The sequence below is a fragment of the Gobio gobio genome (genome assembly GCF_949357685.1).
Source record: "Gobio gobio genome assembly, chromosome: 25".
NCBI lineage: Eukaryota > Metazoa > Chordata > Actinopteri > Cypriniformes > Gobionidae > Gobio > Gobio gobio.
Genome location: NC_137121.1, coordinates 16,032,108 through 16,051,806, shown reverse-complemented (window position 1 = coordinate 16,051,806; position 19,699 = coordinate 16,032,108). Strand labels below are relative to the sequence as shown.

At 37.6% G+C, this 19,699-nt stretch overlaps 1 protein-coding gene across 3 annotated transcripts in view; it reads left to right on the top strand.

Annotated features, from left to right (window-relative positions):
• Positions 1 to 444: 444 nt before the first annotated feature.
• Positions 445 to 19,699, top strand: part of nav2b (neuron navigator 2b) — an 84,123-nt gene continuing 64,868 nt past the window's right edge. For all 3 annotated transcript variants that reach the window (XM_079810026.1, XM_079810025.1, XM_079810024.1), the window contains exons 1-8: positions 445 to 1,042; positions 6,386 to 6,503; positions 6,981 to 7,033; positions 8,325 to 8,397; positions 8,480 to 8,726; positions 11,512 to 11,580; positions 11,918 to 12,057; positions 18,693 to 19,647. In XM_079810026.1, the coding sequence (XP_079666152.1) occupies positions 812 to 1,042; positions 6,386 to 6,503; positions 6,981 to 7,033; positions 8,325 to 8,397; positions 8,480 to 8,726; positions 11,512 to 11,580; positions 11,918 to 12,057; positions 18,693 to 19,647 (1,886 nt within the window). In that variant the 5' untranslated portion in view covers positions 445 to 811. The remainder of the gene's footprint in view (positions 1,043 to 6,385; positions 6,504 to 6,980; positions 7,034 to 8,324; positions 8,398 to 8,479; positions 8,727 to 11,511; positions 11,581 to 11,917; positions 12,058 to 18,692; positions 19,648 to 19,699) is intronic.

Below are 19,699 nucleotides of genomic sequence, written 5' to 3'. Positions count from 1 at the left end.
AATTTATAATATTTTTATTTTCCCACAGTATAAATGCAGCTGCCTTTTAATATATATATATATATATATATATAAAATCATATTTCAGGGTTTGTGGCATGAACATTTTTTTATAGACGCAAACTAAAGCAAGACTTTTCTTCTTTGCTTGCTAATTATTCATTTTTCTGGTGCATTGGCGAGAAGGGTGACATTATGGCTGATTAGGCTGTCTCCCTGGGGTGTTAGCGTTGCATTTTCCCATAAGACACATCTGCTGTCTTGCTAATGGCTTGTTAATCCGTCTCAAGCTCAAGAGTCATGCCTTGCTGCCACTGCATCTGGAGGCTGGTTACACTTCCATGTACAAACTGTAGGTTTCTTCTGCTCTGACAACAAATTGCATCCCGCCTTCCCACTTATCTGTGATTTCTGCTTGCCAGAGAGTGTCCGCTTCTCAGCAGCGGCTGCGCTGGGCTATATTGGGCGACTCCTCGCTGCTGTGGAACTAGGAGCAGGTGGCGGGCGGAGTCCAGATCTCAAGTCGAATATGGAGTACAGCTTCATTGGACGAGAAGAACACTGAAGATGCTGATGACGGGGAAGGATTTGGCTGATTGTCATGGGAAAATCACATTATTAGAAGGTTTAGCAAGACGTCTGCGTGCTGCCAAGCTTTCCAGTGCTGCATGAATGTGAGTTTGTGGACACACTTCCCACTGCATTGATCCAGCTGTTAAGTCAGCGTGTGCGGTTGCTCCGAGCCTTGTGCCTCTGCAACCAGACAACTTTGTGCCAGCGTGTGCGTGGTTGAATGTAAACGGATAAGAAGATGCCTGCTATTCTAGTTGCCTCCAAGATGAAGTCGGGATTGCCCAAACCTGTGCATGGTACCGCGTTACCCATTCCAGCTAGAGTGGCGACCCAACAGAATGGACCTCTGAAGCCCATGCAGCCCAGCCTCATCCCCTTGAAGGCTCCCATCTTCAGACAGCAAAGTCAAGGCACTGCGACTTTACAGAAAAAGTACCAGAATGCCAAAGAAACATCAGGAGACCCTCAGGTTGGAACACTGATGTTTAATTTGTGTGTGGCTTTGTGGTTGCATTGATTCTTGTTCTAATAGATGATCTTCCTTGTATGGATAGTTTGATTCCACACAGACAGTTTTATACTTGTGCATTGACCACTAGGTCAGAGACTTGTTGCTCATTTCATCTTTATAGTACTTATTTTATAGATGGTCTTGCACCCTTTAAAAGACCCTATCAAAAATATCATAGACTACAACAGGGCGTTTTTTTTTGACGACTTTGTTTCTCATGATGTCAACTTTATATCTCAGAATTGTGACTTTTCTCATACTTGAGAGTTGCGACTTTATATCTTGCGGTGTGAATTTTCTCGTAATTGCGACTATATTTCGCAATATCATGTTATATCTCACAATTATGACTGTGTCTTGTAATGGCTTCTTTGTTAAAAGTTCATATTTTTTGTAACTTTTTATTTAACAATTGCAACTATTTTTATACTTGCAATTTTATATCTGCAGTGTGACTTGTTTCTCGTAATTGCAACTTTATATTTCACAATGTGTAACTATATCACACAATTACAACAGTTTCTTGTAATTGCTACTCTATATCTCAAAACTAAAAAAATTATCTCATAATTGAGACTATCTCGCAATGTAACGTTATATCACAATTATGACTTTGTTTCTTGTAATTGCTGTGTAATCTGACATTTGCGACTGTTTCTCATATTTGCGTCTTTATATCTCGCAACTACGACTTTGTTTCTCATAATTGCAACTTTATATCTCACAAATGGGACTTTAAATATCCTCTCACACAGTGACTATATCTCACAATGTTTTGTTTCTTGTAATTGCAACTTTATATCTCTCAGTGTGACTTTATATCTCACAATTGCGACTTTTTCCTGTAATTGCGACTTTTAGATATGACATTTGCGGCTGTTTCTCATAATTGTGACTTTATATCTTGCAATGTGACTATATCTCACAATTGCAACTTTGTCACAATTGTGACTTTGCATCTCCTTTATCACAGTGCTATATCTCACAATGATGTTTTGTTTCTCATAATTGCAACTTTATATCTCGCAATGTGACTTTGTTTATTGTAATTTATATCTAAAAACTACAAATTTCTTTTACAAATTACTTTTTTTTTTACATCATAATTGGGACTGTTTCTCATATTTGCAACTTTATATCTCGCAATGTGACTTTATATCAAAATTACGACTTTGTTTCTTGTAATTGCTACTTTAGATCTGACATTTGCGACTGTTTCTCATGATTGCTACTTTATATTAGCCTAGAAATCTAGACGCACCCTAGCGGCAGCAAATCTAATTTGCAGTCAGGGCGTCTAGCGACTCTCCGTTGGCTTGCGAGCTGGAAAAAACTAACTCTAGTCAGGCCAATCACATCGTTTATAGAGTCTGTGGGCGGGCTTAACATAATGATGGCAGAGTTGTGGCGGTTTCGCGTGCTACTTGTAAACAAAGAAGCTTGCGAACAGTGGCCTTTCGAATCGGCTTTGGCCGCGACTCCGGAAGACTTGGAGATAAGTTTATCTTTGAGGAAAGAAAAAAGAACGGCACTGAAATCATTCTTAAGAAAGGACGATGTGTTTGGAGTTTTACCGACCGGATAGCGGATACGGCGAAAGTTTATTCTATGTAATAGCTCCGCTTCACCTTCTTCGTTGCTCTGGTTGGTTGTAGTGCTATCCTATTGCGTGCAGAGGGAATTTGAAAGACAACCGTTTATCCCGCCCCCTCGGATTGAGCCCTGCCAGTGGTGTGTTCCCAGACCCAACATCTTGATGTGGGTCTGGCTTGTCGGGCTAATTTTGCCACAATTGTGACTTTACATCTCCTTTCTCACAGTGACTAGATCTCACAATGATGTTTTGTTTCTCGTAATTGCAACTTTATATCGCGCAATGTGACTTTATATCTCACAATTCCAAATTTGTTTCTTGTAATTTATATCTCAAAACTACACATTTTCTTGTACATTTTTTATCTCATAATTGTGACTGTTTCTTATATTTCTCGCAATATCACTATATCTCACAATTGCGACTTTAAACCTTACAGTGTGATTTTATATCTAACAATGATGTTTTGTTTCTTGTAATTGTAACTTTATATCTCATAAAATAACTTTGTACAAAAACCTAACAGTTATTTTTTAGTCTATGGTGGAAACAGGCTTCCATGCATGGTGCTAATTGTGTTTATGGAATATAATGAACCGAAAAGGCCATGTATTTGTATCTGCAAAATGTTTTTGTCATGTTGAAGTTCAAGCTTTGCCGAGTAATGCTTGTCTTTGCATTGTGCCCAAATTCCACCATGACTTGACCTACAACAACTGTGGGGATGGTATTCATGTCTTCAAAACAGTTTCTCTCTGGCCACATTACCACCATTGTGACTACTGTTTGTAGAGCTTCCCGTTGAAAGCTCATGTGTTTATACATGTACATGTTAAAAATATTATGCTTTGTAAGAATAGATCCTGCTGACCTGGTTAAAGCAAATTGCCTATGAAAAGTCGCAATATTCTTCCTTTGGTCCACGGCAGCGGTGTGTAAGTTTATGTCTATGTGTGTATGCGTACATGTGTTTATATAGCTTCATACGTTCAGTAGAGCTTTGAAGGCAGCGAAGAGCCAAGTTCTTCATGTGGCGGGGTAGAATGAAAAGCTCAGCCAGTTGGCCTGTAATTACAGTGCACACGCACACATAGACACGGTCATGGAGGTTTTACTACAGTGCTCCATTAGTGGCGGTGAGCCGCACTGCAGGTGGGCATTTGGCCATATGGACGGGACGCCACACACACCAATCCCAGAGGCCAATAGTGGGCACTCTTTCGCAAACACTGGTACTAATATACTACTATGCCCTCACACTGCACCTCTGTCCCTCTTTGTTCTGGCCAGGAAGCTGGAAAATGCTTCACATTAACGAAAATGGCACTGAATGTGTTTTTGGGACAGTGTTGATGTGAGCCATTTCAGACACGGTTGACTGCCTTGTAAAACAACGTGACGATTGCAGTTACTAGTTTGTTAAATATCTGCTTTTAGTCATGTATTTTGGAAATTATAGGAATTACCATAAAAGACAAGGAATGGAAAGTCCATTATATAAGTTAGGGACCACTTTTTGCTTTCTAAATGGTCCTGCACAAATTGAATTGCTCGGGTTTTATTGAGCTGATCTTTAAAAACTTGATCTTGAACCTTAAATGGAGAAATGCAATGTGGCATGTTTGCTCTGTTTTAAGAAAAGTGATTTGGCGGTACCATAGATTGGTGATGAACTTTGATTTGGTATTCATATTTAAATTTTGTATTTACAAGTCTGTGATACTTCAAATGACATTAGCATGGGTAAAAGTCCAACAAAACCATGGTAATATAAGTTGGTACTACTATTTTTTTTTTTTGGAAGTATCTTGTTTTTTGTTTTTTTGAATTGTTATTGTAGTCCGCTATTAAAAAAATATGTTTCAGTTATTGAAATAAAGCTTAAATAATAAAATAAAATAAAAATATTAGATGAAAACCTTCAACTGAAAGTAAAATGAACATTGTTGCTGAATTGGGCTGAACTGAAATAAGTTTACTAAAACAAATACAAATAAATCAGTTTAATACTAATTATAATTATTTATTTATTTTACTAGTTTTTAATTTTTATACTTAAAAATACTTATTTTATTATAACGAAACGAATACAAATTACAGAAGCATATAACAAAATTACTCAAATATAAAATAAATATGAATAAATAATATATTAATAGTATCATATAATAGTATATAAATAATACTAAAATATCATTGGTTTTTAGTCCATTGACCATCAAAACACTTTTAATCTTGAATCTTAACCCTCATTTTTTTTGTTGAGATTGACATGAGGTTGATTTATGTTGGGACATGTTTTAACAGTTCTCATAAGAATAGAAAAAGTATTAACCTATATGTTTAAGCTATTAAAATGACTGTGGGGTCTTTTAGACACCAAACAGAACATGATGGCTAAAGGCTGATTTGTTTTAATGTTATTGCGTTAACCACGTAATGCGTTTTCATGTTAACATGGAACCTGGTTACGCATACCTCTTCCCCTATGTTTTTATTATTCAGGATTATTATTCCCACATGCTGTCCACCGCAGCCTAGAGGTTTTGTTTATAGTGAAGGGGTGGAGCGGTTCTCCTGGCTCTGTGGGCAGAAATACAAACAGCCCCCCGCAGAACTCACAAGGAGTCTCTGTATTAAAACCAGCAGTGGCTCCAGTTTTAAATGGCCCATGCTTGGCTCTGATCTGCATGATGTGCAGTCACACCAGTTCTTTTGTACCATGTAGACCCATTTAGACATAACTAGACCAGCAACAAAACACCTACAGCCCTTCATTTCTGACCTCTGTACTACTGGTAGTCAGAGACTAGTGGCCTATTGAGACTGTGCTGCCTCCCAATGCTCACTTTTTGTAGTTGCATGATGATTATGAAGAAAATAGAAAGGCATCAGGCATGTTTGGAATTGCATAGGACTATATTACACATGCTAATTTTGCAGTATGTTTACCATAAAACATACCCAATTAATTTAGTATCGCACAATACAATGTGCCTAACTTGATGTACAATTTTTGATAGTAGTAAAAGATCCAATAACAACCAAACTTTTTTTCAGACTGCTACTTTTTTCCAATTTATAAATATCTATGTTTTAATTAAATTATTTCTTTAAATATGTATTCAAATAATAACAACAAATATTATATGTGACCATTTTTCATGTATATTTGTGCATATGTTTTAAATATATATACTATATTATATGTAAAATATAAAAATATTTAACAATAATATTTTTCATCAAACTGCCATGTTTATATGTTTTTTTAAAACATTTAAAAATATTTATTCAAATAAATACAAAAACGTTTTTATTTTTTACACAATTTACACATTTTTGCTATTTCTTGTCGGCAAAATAATTGGATTAAAATGGTAAATAATCAAATATGTTCCCGAAGATAGCAGACAACTGTTTAAATTGTTTATCACTTTTTGTGTTATATAAATAGATATTATCTATATATTTTTTTTTAATTAGATGGACAACCTGATATTCCAGTCAGGAAAAAAAGACCCTTTTGACAGCTTTCTTAAATTAATTTTCTTGGAAATTTCCCTGTCTACACTATATATTTAAATGGTAGCTGATGGACCACAATGTGGCATTTGTCTTTCATCCATGTAAGCTCTAAACCCGGAGTTAGATGTTAAGTGCCTTTTCCTCATTCGGTCTCTCTCTATTTTTCTTTGGATGAATAGATTTATACAGATTGGGCCAACCACTACCTCGCCAAGTCCGGACACACACGCCTGATTAAAGACCTCCAACAGGATGTTGCCGATGGCGTTTTGTTGGCAGAAATCATTCAGGTTGTAGGTAAGATTAAAGATATAAAAAAAATCATTTTCCATACTTCAACAAACCCCTCTTCTTCCTCCAGAAAAAATTAATACATAAAACCTACAATTTTGCTCCACCATACCAGTAAATCTAACCATAATGAGTAGGTAGAGGAGGAGGACTGGGAAAGAAATGGACACACAAGTATCAAGAAAACTCACCACCTTTGTTATTTTGAATGTGTTCTGAAGCTGTTTTATGAGATCAGTTTCTGAAAAGGGCCAATTTGTGGATGGTTTATGAGGCTACAAACTGAGTTGTGAACATTTTATTAAGCCAAAATGTAATAAATGTATGAAAGAGGACGATACGCATTCCTATTCTCATTCCTATTACAAATACAAAAGCCTGAAGACCACACCAAGTGGATGATGTGCTCATAAAACCAACTAGCAGGTATAAAAGGGTGTTACTTTAATTCAGTGCCTCTGGTTTTTTTTCTTTTTCATTCAGCAAACGAGAAGATTGCCGATATCAACGGATTCCCAGAGAGTCGCTCTCAAATGGTAAGACTCAAAATTGGTTTATCGTCATTTCTGTCCTACGTGATGGGAAAAGAAACAAACCTGTCAAACTCACAATCAAATATTACTGTCACTTGGTGGTGGATCTGGTGAAGAAACTGTCAGTGATCAAAATTTTGAAGACGTTGAAAATTATAGTTTTGAGAATATGGTAGAGATCATGAATATGAGCTCTGATGATGACAGTGATGATGTCATCTGCTCAAATTGAAACCTTCCAAGTTTTATATTATGGTCGCTGAAGACCCGAATATGTAATGTTTTGCGAAACATTCATGCATTTAAGGGTAAAGATTTAAAGAAATTAAATCTGTACATTTATCCCATTCAATTAGTTACCGTTTCAGATGCTTTTAAAGATGCTTTTCTTTTTATTCTCTTGATCTTTTTAGGCCATCAACATTTCCAATTATTAACCTTTCATTTCCATTTCTGACTTAACAGTGTGTGACCAACAGTTCTGTGTTATTTCCAATGTTATTTTTTAGTATTTTTACTGTTTTAGTATTTATTAAGACTTTAAATTACCTTTTTCATTTAAAATGTAAATTTTTAGTTTTAGTAATAAATTTTTTTTTAATTTTGTGCTTTTGTAATTTTTTTCTTTTCTATTTATCTTAAATTTATTTTCATTTAATTTTTTTTTAATTGTAGTATTTCAACTTATTTTGTTTAAGTTAGTTGCTAAGACAGCATTTCTATTTTTTTTATCTTAATATTTGTATTTCATTTTAAATTTTTAGCTTGATTTTAATCAGCTTTATTTCAATTAGCACCATAAAAGTAGTCCATACGGCATGTGCTCTATATTATAAGGTTTTGTTTGAGGAACACACTAAAATTCCTATTCATTGAAAATCTTCCATTTAAGTCAAATAAACATGACTGCAAATGAGGGTGAGTATACAATATAATTTTCATTGTTGTTAAACTGTCCCTTTAAGAAACAACCTCAGGGATGACAATTGCAGGTCCTGTTGACCTTAAAATCCTGGTGTTAACCAGCATGCTGTAGTCTGTCATCTCGCCAGTGGTCATGATATACATTGTAATGTCACAGGAACACCGCAGGACGGACCCACAGGGTTGTAAAGCTACCAAATCTACCCTATTGAGCACCATCTGTTTGGTTATGTTTCTGTACACCTGCGTGTAGTGTGCAAACCGGCCGTGGTGGGGTCACATTTTCCGAGGGGCTATTTAAAAGTGGGTTATTAGACTCGATTTTCCACAGCAAGCTCTTGATTTATGTCTGTGTTTCTCTCTCAAACAGATTGAGAACATTGATGCCTGTCTGAGCTTCCTGGCTGCTAAAGGAGTGAACATAAAGGGACTTTGTGCCGAAGGTGAGTGGACTTTTAACTAATGCTCATTAATATTTGAAACAACATGTCAACAAGATTCTTTTCTTTTTCTGCCAAACCACAGAGATCCGCAATGGCAATCTGAAAGCCATTTTAGGCCTTTTCTTCATTCTGTCGCGCTTCAGGCAGCAGACTTTGAAACAGGCCTCCAGCAATGTCCAGATTCTCCAGAACAACCAGGCCCACCGATGCGCCAGTCCTGCCCTGCTTCCTCACACTTCTCCCTGTATCTCTCCCTGTCCTTCTCCTATCCAGCAACACTACACCTCCTCCCCATGTGCACAGAAAACACAGACAGAGCTGCAGTCCAGGTATTATTCTCCAACTCATCTACTGTATAGCTTTTTCATTGACAGACAACATATGAGCTGGATTGAACGATTCCAAGCGCGATTGTTCCCGGCGCCCCCCGCAGCGTTAGTCTGGTTTTATTTGCATCCATCTTATGTCACCAAAAATTTGCACGCCGCATGATAGAAAACAGAATGCGGTCAATGGTCAATATATTGTGTTTTTTTATTCATTCGGTGCTATTATGCACAGCTGAGAAAACAACACTTGGGTTTACTGTATTTGCGTCACATGAAGGCGGCTTTCTGCTGCTTGCAAAAAGGATTGCCATTAATTTGCCGCTGCCCTGATTGCACTTGCTAGTGATGGGCGATTTGGAAACACTGCTTCATGAAGCTTCAAAACCTTTACGAATCTTTTGTTTTGAATCAGTGGTTCAGAGCGTGTATCAAACTGCCAAAGTCACATGTACCCCTTTTCCACCAAGGCAGTGCTAGAGCTAATTCAGAGCCAGAGCTAGTCCCAGTTCATAGTTGGTTCGACTGTGGAGCTTTCTAAGAACCGTTTGCTTTTCCACGGGCTGAGAGCCACAACAGAGCCAGGTCTTACGTCACTGTATACGTCTCATCTCTCTCAGCAAAGCTAGCGAGGCAGCGGCAATGTTGCCAAGTCCGTGGTTTTGCCGCGGGCTGTTTTTTCATGTCCACGGGATGAAGCGACCCCAATTATGTGATATTTAGACCCATATTGCGAATTTTAGTAGGCAACCATGCCAAAAAACACATATTTTACCCCCAAATGTGATTTTTACTGGGGAATCCCCCCTGGAACGCGATTGGGCTTGTTTTGAGTAGCAATTGGGCGGGTTTGTTGTGAAAACCTGGCAACCCTGCGGGGAAACACACACACACACACACACACCAGGCTTGTTCGAGGCGCATCAGCGCTTGCCAGACCGATCCACATATGATATAAAAACGCATGAGTGAATCAAAAGCATAAGGAGTCATGTGCTCTCGCTGGACTGGTTATCATACGGCGATCGGTCTCTGCACCGCTGCAAACAAGCCTTCCATCAACAATGCAAACGTTGCGTTACTATTGATTCACATGGCTTTACGATCCTACATCGGCATCAAAACACAACGCAAACACAGCGAATCCAACGCATTCATGTAGTTCGCCGTAATTTGTATAGACGGAGATTACAAACGAGCAGCAGCTGTTAGCTCCATTAGCTGCTATTTCAACAATGGCGGATCTCTAGTTTGTGTTGGTCTTGTTGACCCCGCCCCCAGCGCCTGACGGAATCGGTTCTTACTTCTAGCCCTGTTCTAGCCCAGCAATGTTTTGGTGCTACTTAAGAACCACTTTTCCTGGCTCGGAGCCAGGGCTTTGGGTGTGGAAACACAAAGAACCGATTTGAAACTAGGCTCTGGCTCCGATCTAGCTCTGGCTCTGCTTTGGTGGAAAAGGGGTACTAATTTCAGTAAACGAGGCTTTGTTCAGTCAACTGTTTCTCTGATCAGTTTTATACATTTGTAGACGTTTTAATTTGACATTAGTATAATTAAAAGGAATAATCGTAGTTAATAGTCTCTTATTGGCCTGTTTAGCTGAGCCATCCATGGAACAAACAAAACAAGCCCTAAAAATTGACAATAGAGCACATATTATACAGGTATTAGATGATTAATTAATTGCATTGGATAGATTTTTCCTTCAATAAAACATTTGCAATGAGTTTGTAAAAGGTGTTTTAATGCATGTTTGGCCTGAGTTTTGTTGCATTTCCACTGTTCTGACCAGCAGGGGTCACCAGCGTTGTGGTGTTTCAAACACTTCGAAACAATTGGTTCAATTGATTCGAAGCTTTGAAAAGCTTTGTTTCTCCCATCATTAGCACAAATATACTCTTTCACTCTCGAGTCGTTTCCAAGGTAAATCATCAACACTATCATCCCTTACATGTGATTTATTGAACTAAATACATCGGCTAAAACGCATATACAGGTTACTTTACTTCCTGAACAAGTGAGCACTCAAGTCCGTGTTGCTTTTGCATTCATGTGAATTGCGCCACAGTTCAAGTGCAACCGAACTCAGCCCACCTTCAGGTGGTCTCGGGTTCGGTACCCAGGTCCACATGACCGCTTTCACATACCAATTCTTCAAATTTTTCATGCGAACCGTGAGTTCCAACTAAACTACCAGTGTGAAAGCACCCATAGATGCAAACATATTACATTTTGTCAATTTGATCCCATTCAGTTTGTTAGTTTCAGATGCTCTTATACTGCTCCTCTTTTTCTTCCTCCTGTAACTTTTTATGCCCTCTGTTTATGTGCCTCTTCTGTTATTTCCAGTGTTATTTTAGTATTATTTATATACTATTGTAGTATTTTTTTATATTTTGAGTGAGCTTTGATTTTGAACTTGGATTTTTGTTTAATTTTATGTGGTTTTGTAAATGTATTATTATTCTTTTTTATATATTTCTGTTTAGCTTTCATTTACTTTAATTTCAATGTAATGGATTAGTTTATAAATTTAACTTATTTTATTTTGGTTAATTGCCAAGGCAACATTTTTTATGTAAGCTTTTTTAGTTAAAGTTGTTCATCTAATATGAAATATTAGTTATATTAGTAATATTAGAAATATGTTCTTTTATTTCAGCTTTATTTCAATTAACAAACACATTTTTAATCATTTTTGTTTTAGTTAACAATAACACTGGTTATTTCTCGAACTCTTTAATTCATCCCTTTTTCTTTCTCTTTTGTTTTTCTCTTGATCTTGAAGTCATCCATCACAAGGCTCCGATCAGAAAAACGCTGTGAGACTCTCAATTGCTCAGAAAAAGAACTCTAGGTCAGCTTTCCACATTTCTATGTCCACCCTTGAAAACATCACGATGTGCCTGATTTACATCCCCTTGTCCTCCTAGTTAATTACTACACAACAGCACCATCTACTGGTGATCTTGTAATTCTACACAACCCTATCTTGTTTCCTCAGGCCAAAAAACATGTGAATCCCCTTCAATAGTCATTTTGTTCTCGTTCATATGATCAGATGTGGACTTTAATATAAAAAGGTCACTGAGGTTTATTTATATAATTGTCACTCCAGTCTTGAGTTTTTGCAGCATAAATAGTTATTGTTTAAAGAGAAAGGTTGAGTTTGTTCTGACTGAACTCTTTGTCAGGCTTCAGAGCCCCTCTGTGAGGGCGGCTGGAACGGTTGGAGAGAGTAAACCACGAATTTCAAACACCAACAGACGCAGCCAAAGCTTCAACCAATGTGACCGATTAAAGCCGTCAATATCTCCCTGCGCTCATGAAAGAGGTGAGTTAATCACACTCATTTACACAATCTAGAGAATTTTCCATGCGGGTTATGCAAGAGTATGTAAGCAGGCATTTAGCAAAAACTGTTATTCAAGCATGCATATCCGAGAGATTTCGAGAAAAATCATCCTGAAAAAAAAAAAAACTCTTTGAGGTATTCGAACTTATAACCTTTAACCCAGATTTTTAACCATAAGGCCACACCACCCATGGAATCGGCAGGCTTTATTCCAGTATTATTTTTTACTATAATTACCTGTGAAAAAATGGTTCTAGAAATTGTTCTATAAATTTATCTTACTTTTCCTTGCTCAAATTGGTATTGGTATTGTTGGTCAAAAAAACAATTTATATAACCAAGTTATTTTTTAAATATATTATTAAAAAACTATATTATTATTATTTTCAGAAACTAAAACTGGTAACATATTTCTCAAAAAGTACTTTCCCCCAGAAATTAAAATAGAACCAAAAAAGAAGCTACTTAGAAGAATGTCCAAGCTGTCTTAAAGGGATAGTCCACCCAAAATTGAAAATAGTTTTTGTCATCATTTACTCACCCTCATGTCGTTCCAAACCCGTAAGACTTTCGTTCATCTTCGAAACATAATTTCAGTTAATTAAATTTTTAAAAAAAATGTTTAAAGATTTTTTTTTTTTATGAAATCTTAGTGATTTCTGTCCTTCCATTGGCAGCTACACAACTACCATTTTGACGCTTTAAAAAGTTTGTACAACTAAAAAGAGAAAAAGAGATTGTAAAACTAATCCATATGAATTGAGCACTTTAGTCCAATTTTTCTGAAGATCCACAATCGCTTTATATGATGAACAGATTGAATTTAGACTTTTAAATACATTTTTATTCAGCAAACATGAACAGAAGCTCAAGCTACCTACTTGACGCATGAGAACAAACCTCAATGGTTATTCTGGAAGCTCAAACGTGCTGCGTAACACCAGAATGAACCACGAGAATGAACCTCATTGGTTCTTCTGGAGGCTCAACCGTGCTGCGTAACTCGAGAATGAACCTCATTGGTTCTTGCGTGTCAAGCGAAAATGCTTGAGCTTCAGTTTACCATAACTGATGTATGAGTTGATGTTTATATGTGAATTAACGCCTAAATTAATCTGTTATAAAGCGATCATGTCTCTTCAGAAAATTTGGACTAAACTGCTCAATTTATATGGATTAGTTTATGAACTCAGTTCATACAACAGTTACAAAGTGGTAGTTGCCTAGACTGACAATATAGGGACAGAAATAACAAAAATTCTTCATTTGTGTTTCGAAGATGAATGAAAGTCTTACAGGTTTGGAACGGTGAGTAATTAATTACAGTATTTTCATTTTAGTGTGAACTATCCCTTTAAGCTCTGAAAAAAATTAAGTGGATAATGAAGAGAATTTAGCATGTTCATCATGCTAAGTTATCGCATGGCGTCAAAAAGTTGGAAAAAGCACACAAGTAAATGGACTTGTACTTCATGGTACTTTTATGGTAATTTATGAGCCTTTTTGACCATAAAGACAACTTGATAGTTGTATTCAATTTTGGAACCAGCTGTTATTTGACAACTTGTCACTTAAAGTTCTACAAAATATTTTGAATAAAACATTTTCAGCATTTTCATTTGAACATTTTTCTTGCTTGCAACGAGTGATCCAAACCAGCCTCCCTTGATTTGTTCAATCTCTGAATGTTCACATTTTGCATGTTGTTGACACATTTTTGGCATGCTGTTGTTTCATTATGGCGGGCTTGGTTTGCACACCAAGCCTGCCTTACCAAGTGAGAACATGTTACGTAGTTGAGTGACTGATGATATGTGGAATTTTTGTATTCAAGCCATATTCATAAAACCATATGAAGTATTTTTCTAATTTGCTTATGCATGATGTACATGTCTGTGAGTGTGCATGCATGCATTGGTGTTTGTGTGTGGTTCGTGTGGACTCTTAGCTGCACACTGCTGGATCTGGTATGTTGATGAGGCGTTTACTGCTCACTGGTTCAGCTCTAATTAGTGTACTTGTGGCAAAACCAGTGCAGAGAAAAGTCAATGATAATGTGACAGAGCTTTATATACAGTGAGATCAAATGGCTAGGAAGACATGCAAGGAAGATGAATGTTATGAATTTTGCTTCGATCGCCTGTAAGGTAAGCACCGCTAAACTAAGTTTTTATGCAACAGGCTAGTAAATAATTGAATAATTAAATGCATACAAGGGCAACCACCAGTTTAGCAGTGCAGGGAAATTAAATCAGGGAAACGGGGAAATAGTGAAAGAGAGTGACTGATCAGGTCAAATAAAACGTTTCAAATGTTTACTTGGACTTTGCAAGAGTTTGGTTTCATAACATACTGAATTTTCATGCAATTCAGGCTAATTATATATGCTAATATTATGCACTGTATCTAATGATAATAATAATAATAATTTGTCCATTTTTATTTATGTTTTTTGCATTAGTATTATGACAGAAAGCAAAGCACATTAAAATGTGCCTTGGAAATGGTTTGTTTTTATATTTAATCAAATAATCAGTTTCTTCACTCGTATCTCAAATGTCATGAGATGCTCCACAGTCAGTCTCCTTTGCTAACCGTTATAGAGAAAAGACCCTGGATCTCAAAAATAAATATTAATACATTACTTCACATACTTCAAATATTTATCTTCATAGCTCATGCTTCCTTTTCTCAGCACTTCATCCAATGTGCTCATATTTTCAAACTCCCACGGGCGTCACACTTGCTAATGTCTATGTGAAACAGCTTGACTGCACTTGCTAGCGTTTGAAAGATTTGACCCACTTTCTCTGTGCCAGAGTGACTTTTTGTCCTCCCTACTTGGCCAATTGCCTGTTACAGTAGTTGAATGTACAAAAATTGACACAAAGCAATGCATATGTGTGTGTGTGTGTGTGTGTGTGTGTGTGTGTGTGTGTGTGTGTGTGTGTGTGTGTGTGTGTGTGTGTGTGTGTGTGTGTGTGTGTGTGTGTGTGTGTGTGTGTGTGTGTGTGTGTGTGTGTGTGTGTGTGTGTGTGTGTGTGTGTGTATGTATATGTGTGTGTGTGTATGTGGGTCAAAAATGGTCTTCGGTGGTGGTTGACACACACACACACACACACACACACACACACGCGTGATCTGCGAGCGCATTACTGACAATACATTTAAAAAATGCTATACTTTTGATCATCTTATTTTGATATCTCATATTATGTATGATCTGTATGTATGTATGATACATCGATGTTGGTTTCTTTTGTTCCTCATTTTTTACACTATTTACAGATAATTGTTTTGGTATATAATCAAATCATCATCAGCTAGCTAATAATAACAACTTTGTTCTGGTTTCACCTCACTCCAGTCTAAATGATTGTAGGCTATTTATTTTACTACACATTGTCAACAGAAATAAGCTGAAATGCTGTTGATAATTAAAAATAATTCTTACTATCCACTCTTGCTAAATTGGATAAGCACACTTGTGTTCTCATTTCAGATGCATGCGTTCTGAGTAAATTAATAAACTGATTTGTTAGTTCAGTGTTGGACAGATCAGTTGTTCTAGCCCAGTGTTTCCCAACCTTTTTTCAGTCATGGCACCCTTTGAAAATGTTTGCATACTTTATGCTAGGGGTGTAACGGTACAGATTGCTCATGGTTCGGTTTGTATCACGGTTTCGGTACGGTTCAGTATTTGCTATGTTCAGGGAAAAAAGGACTACTGTCAAATAAAAATAAAGAAAATGATAAGAACAAATAATTTAAATACAAGCAGCAGCAAAAATAAATACTATTGAGCAAAGAGGCTACTAATAAAATAAACTATGCTTTTCAGGTTTTTCAGCAACGTCTAACATTAGTTTTCAGGTACAGAAATTGAGCAAATGTAAAATAACATTGCATATTTGAGTGTATAAATTAAAGATTAATCCTATTAAACTTACAAAAGCATTTTAATCAAGAGCAGTGAGTGATGTCCTTGTCTTTTGTTGTTTGACATTAAACATTAAACTGCCCCTCTAATGCATGGATATGCGTCGCCTTTCTCGACTGTATAAAGTTTACTTAAGGCAGACTATGTCTGCTGGGAAACTCATCAAGATGGACATGTTGACATACTTTTTGTGTGAGTTTGTAAGTTCAAGAGCAAGACTTGAAAGAGAACTCAATATTTGCGCGCTGTGAGACGTGTTTGTGCGCTTTCGGATGAGCGCACAGAGACAAATTTTCTCACAGCGCGCGCGACTTCTCATTCGCGTCTTCTGGCACTACACCCGGGTGATGACGGCGAAAATGACTGGTCATATTCGAACATATGGCAGCACTCGCATGCATTGAATAAAGTTTACAAAGAGAGAATTATTTGACGGACTTTTACACGGCACCCCTGCTCTCGTCAGACGGCACCCCGGTTGGGAAACACTGTTCTAACCAGTCGTTAAAATGATTCGGTTCAAAGGAGTCATACAGGTCGCGAATCGGACATTAGCAGACGCGTTGTGTGCAAATCCCATCTGTTAGAACATCGCGAAAGATACCAACACACAGAAAACACTTCATAACTGAATATAATTTGTTTCCCATTTATTGAAAGTATGCTTTATGTCAGCTGGTCAGAAAAGAGTCAACGTTTTTTGAGCGCAATTCACACCCAGCGGTAATTCTAGGAAAAAATTGTCCGAATGTGCCACGTGCAACATGGTTTCGGTCTTCCGACCTTTTGATTTGGATTAATATGAAATATAAGATATCTAAAACAGTGATTATTTTGAAGACCCAGAGAGTGTGCGCGGGGGAGGAGCTCTCTGATCGTTCTCTCAGTCACAAGCGCAGCATATTCTACATCATTCATAAATCACAATAACTCATCAAATTAGGCTTTGGCGGGACAAATTTGTTTTGGCGGCCGCCAAAAAATTTTCAATGCAGGAAAAACCCTGTATACAGTGAGGAAAATAAGTATTTGAACACCCTGCTATTTTGCAAGTTCTCCCACTTAGAAATCATGGAGGGGTCTAAAATTGTCATCGTAGGTGCATGTCCACTGTGAGAGACATAATCTATAAAAAAAAAATCCAGAAATCACCAATGTATGATTTTTTTAACTATTTATTTGTATGATACAAAATCTCGCAATACATGGCCCCGGTCATCCTCTCCTTAATACAGTGCAGTCGTCCTGTCCCATGTCCAGAACACCCCCGAAGCATGATGCTACCACCCCCATGCTTCACAGCAGGGATGGTGTTCTTGGGATGGTACTCATCATTCTTCTTCCTCCAAACACGTTTAGTGGAATTATGACCAAAAAGTTCTATTTTAGTCTTATCTGACCACATGACTTTCTCCCATGACTCCTCTGGATCATCCAAATGGTCATTTGGCAAACTTAAGACGGGCCTGGACATGTGCTGGTTTAAGCAGGGGAACCTTCCGTGCCATGCATGATTTCAAACCATGACGTCTTAGTGTATTACCAAGAGTAACCTTGGAAACGGTGGTCCCAGCTCTTTTCAGGTCATTGACCAGCTCCTCCCGTGTAGTTCTGGGCTGATTTCTCACCTTTCTTAGGATCATTGAGACCCCACGAGGTGAGATCTTGCATGGAGCCCCAGTCCGAGGGAGTCATATTTAGCTTCTTCCATTTTCTAATGATTGCTCCAACAGTGGACCTTTTTTCACCAAGTTGCTTGGCAATTTCCCCGTAGCCCTTTCCAGCCTTGTGAAGGTGTACAATTTTGTCTCTAGTGTCTTTGGACAGCTCTTTGGTCTTGGCCATGTTAGTAGTTGAATTCTTACTGATTGTATGGGGTGGACAGGTGTCTTTATGCAGCTAACAACCACAAACAGGTGCATCTAATTTAGGATAATATATGGAGTGGAGGTGGACATTTTAAAGGCAGACTAACTGGTCTTTGAGGGTCAGAATTCTAGCTGATAGACAGGTGTTCAAATATTTATTTGCAGCTGTATCATACAAATAAATAGTAAAAAAAATCATACATTGTGATTTATGGATTTTTTTTTTAGATTATGTCTCTCACAGTGGACATGTACCTACGATGACAATTTCAGACCCCTCCATGATTTCTAAGTGGGAGAACTTGCAAAATAGCAGGGTGTTCAAATACTTATTTTCCTCACTGTATATATATAATATTGCGTCACACTAATATTGCGTAGTAAGGTAGTTGTTAAGCTTAGGTATTGGTAGGATTAAGGGATGTAGAATATGGTCATGCAGAATAAGGCAGTAATATGTGCTTTATAAGTAAACAGCCAATGTCATATACATGCTAATAAGCAACTAGTTAATAGTGAGAATTGGACCCTAAACTAAAGTGTTACAGTATATTTTCTTTTATTAATTTAGTCTTAATTTACAATACTATTTTACAATTTGTATAAATATATAAATTAAATTTCATTAAGTACAAATAATCTTTATTCAGATTCAATATAAATCTCACAGAATTAAATAAATGGAAATTAGAGAAAATATGGATGTGTACTTGTACAACTTGTGTAAGAATGTACAAAAGTGCAAAGTACAAAAGCGGTTGTGATGAAGAGCTTATAAAATGTTATATTTCTTCTTGAATTTACAGAGAAAACAACCCCCTCACCAATAATGGTTGATCATGGACCAATCAGCTCTTCCATTCCTCCACCCAGCTGCACCAGCACCACAACTACCACCTCTAAACCCTGGAGAAGCAAGTCACTCAGCGCTAAGCACACTGCTACATCCTCCATGGTCACGGTTAAACAACCAGCTCCAGATTCTCTTGAGGTTCCCCCAAAGGTGATTACCCAGAAGTCCATGCTGGAAAAGCTCAAGCTCTTCAACAGTAAAACGGGTTCCAAAGCCTCCAAGGTTGTTAGTACAGATGACGTGGATGTTGTTGAACCAGAAGGCGGCCAGATTTGCCCCATCCACCCTGGAAACCAGCGGCCTGTCACCCCCAGCAGTTCTGGTAACTCAAGTCCCAAGTTAGCGCTGAAAGGCATTGCACAGTTGACGCTCGGAAAGGCTTTGGCACCAAAAATAACCTCTGCAAAAGCATCTGAAAAAGTTAAAGAGAAGTCAAAGCCTAAAGAGAAAGAAAAGCTCAAACAGCTACATGTTACAGAACCCGAACACCTTAAAGGAGACACAAAAACTGATGGACAAGAGTCTAAGAAGGCTGTTCCCAAAGGAAACAAAGCAAAGAAAGACAATGCAAAATCAGCCATGAGTGGAATTCCCAAACCAAGCCAAGGAGGAAAGGGTTCAGGTGCAAATAAGAATGTAGCGTCACCCCCTTGTGTTGCGGAGGGAGAACGGTTACGGAACGGAAAGATAGGAGGTCTGTCTGTGCATAAAGGGCAGAAAGACAGCAGAAACTACAGCTCTACGTCTAGCTTAGCATTTTCAGATGGGAAAAGTTCTCAAGATCTCACTCTTGGTGCGCAGACAAACTCAACAGCCAGCAATACGGTCAGTGTGCAACTTCCACAGCTCCAGCTCCAGCAACAATACAACCATCCCAACATGGCCACCGTCGCCCCATTCATGTACAGGTAACACTTTTGTTGGTTCTGTGATGTGTTATCCTACATACTCCATAAGACT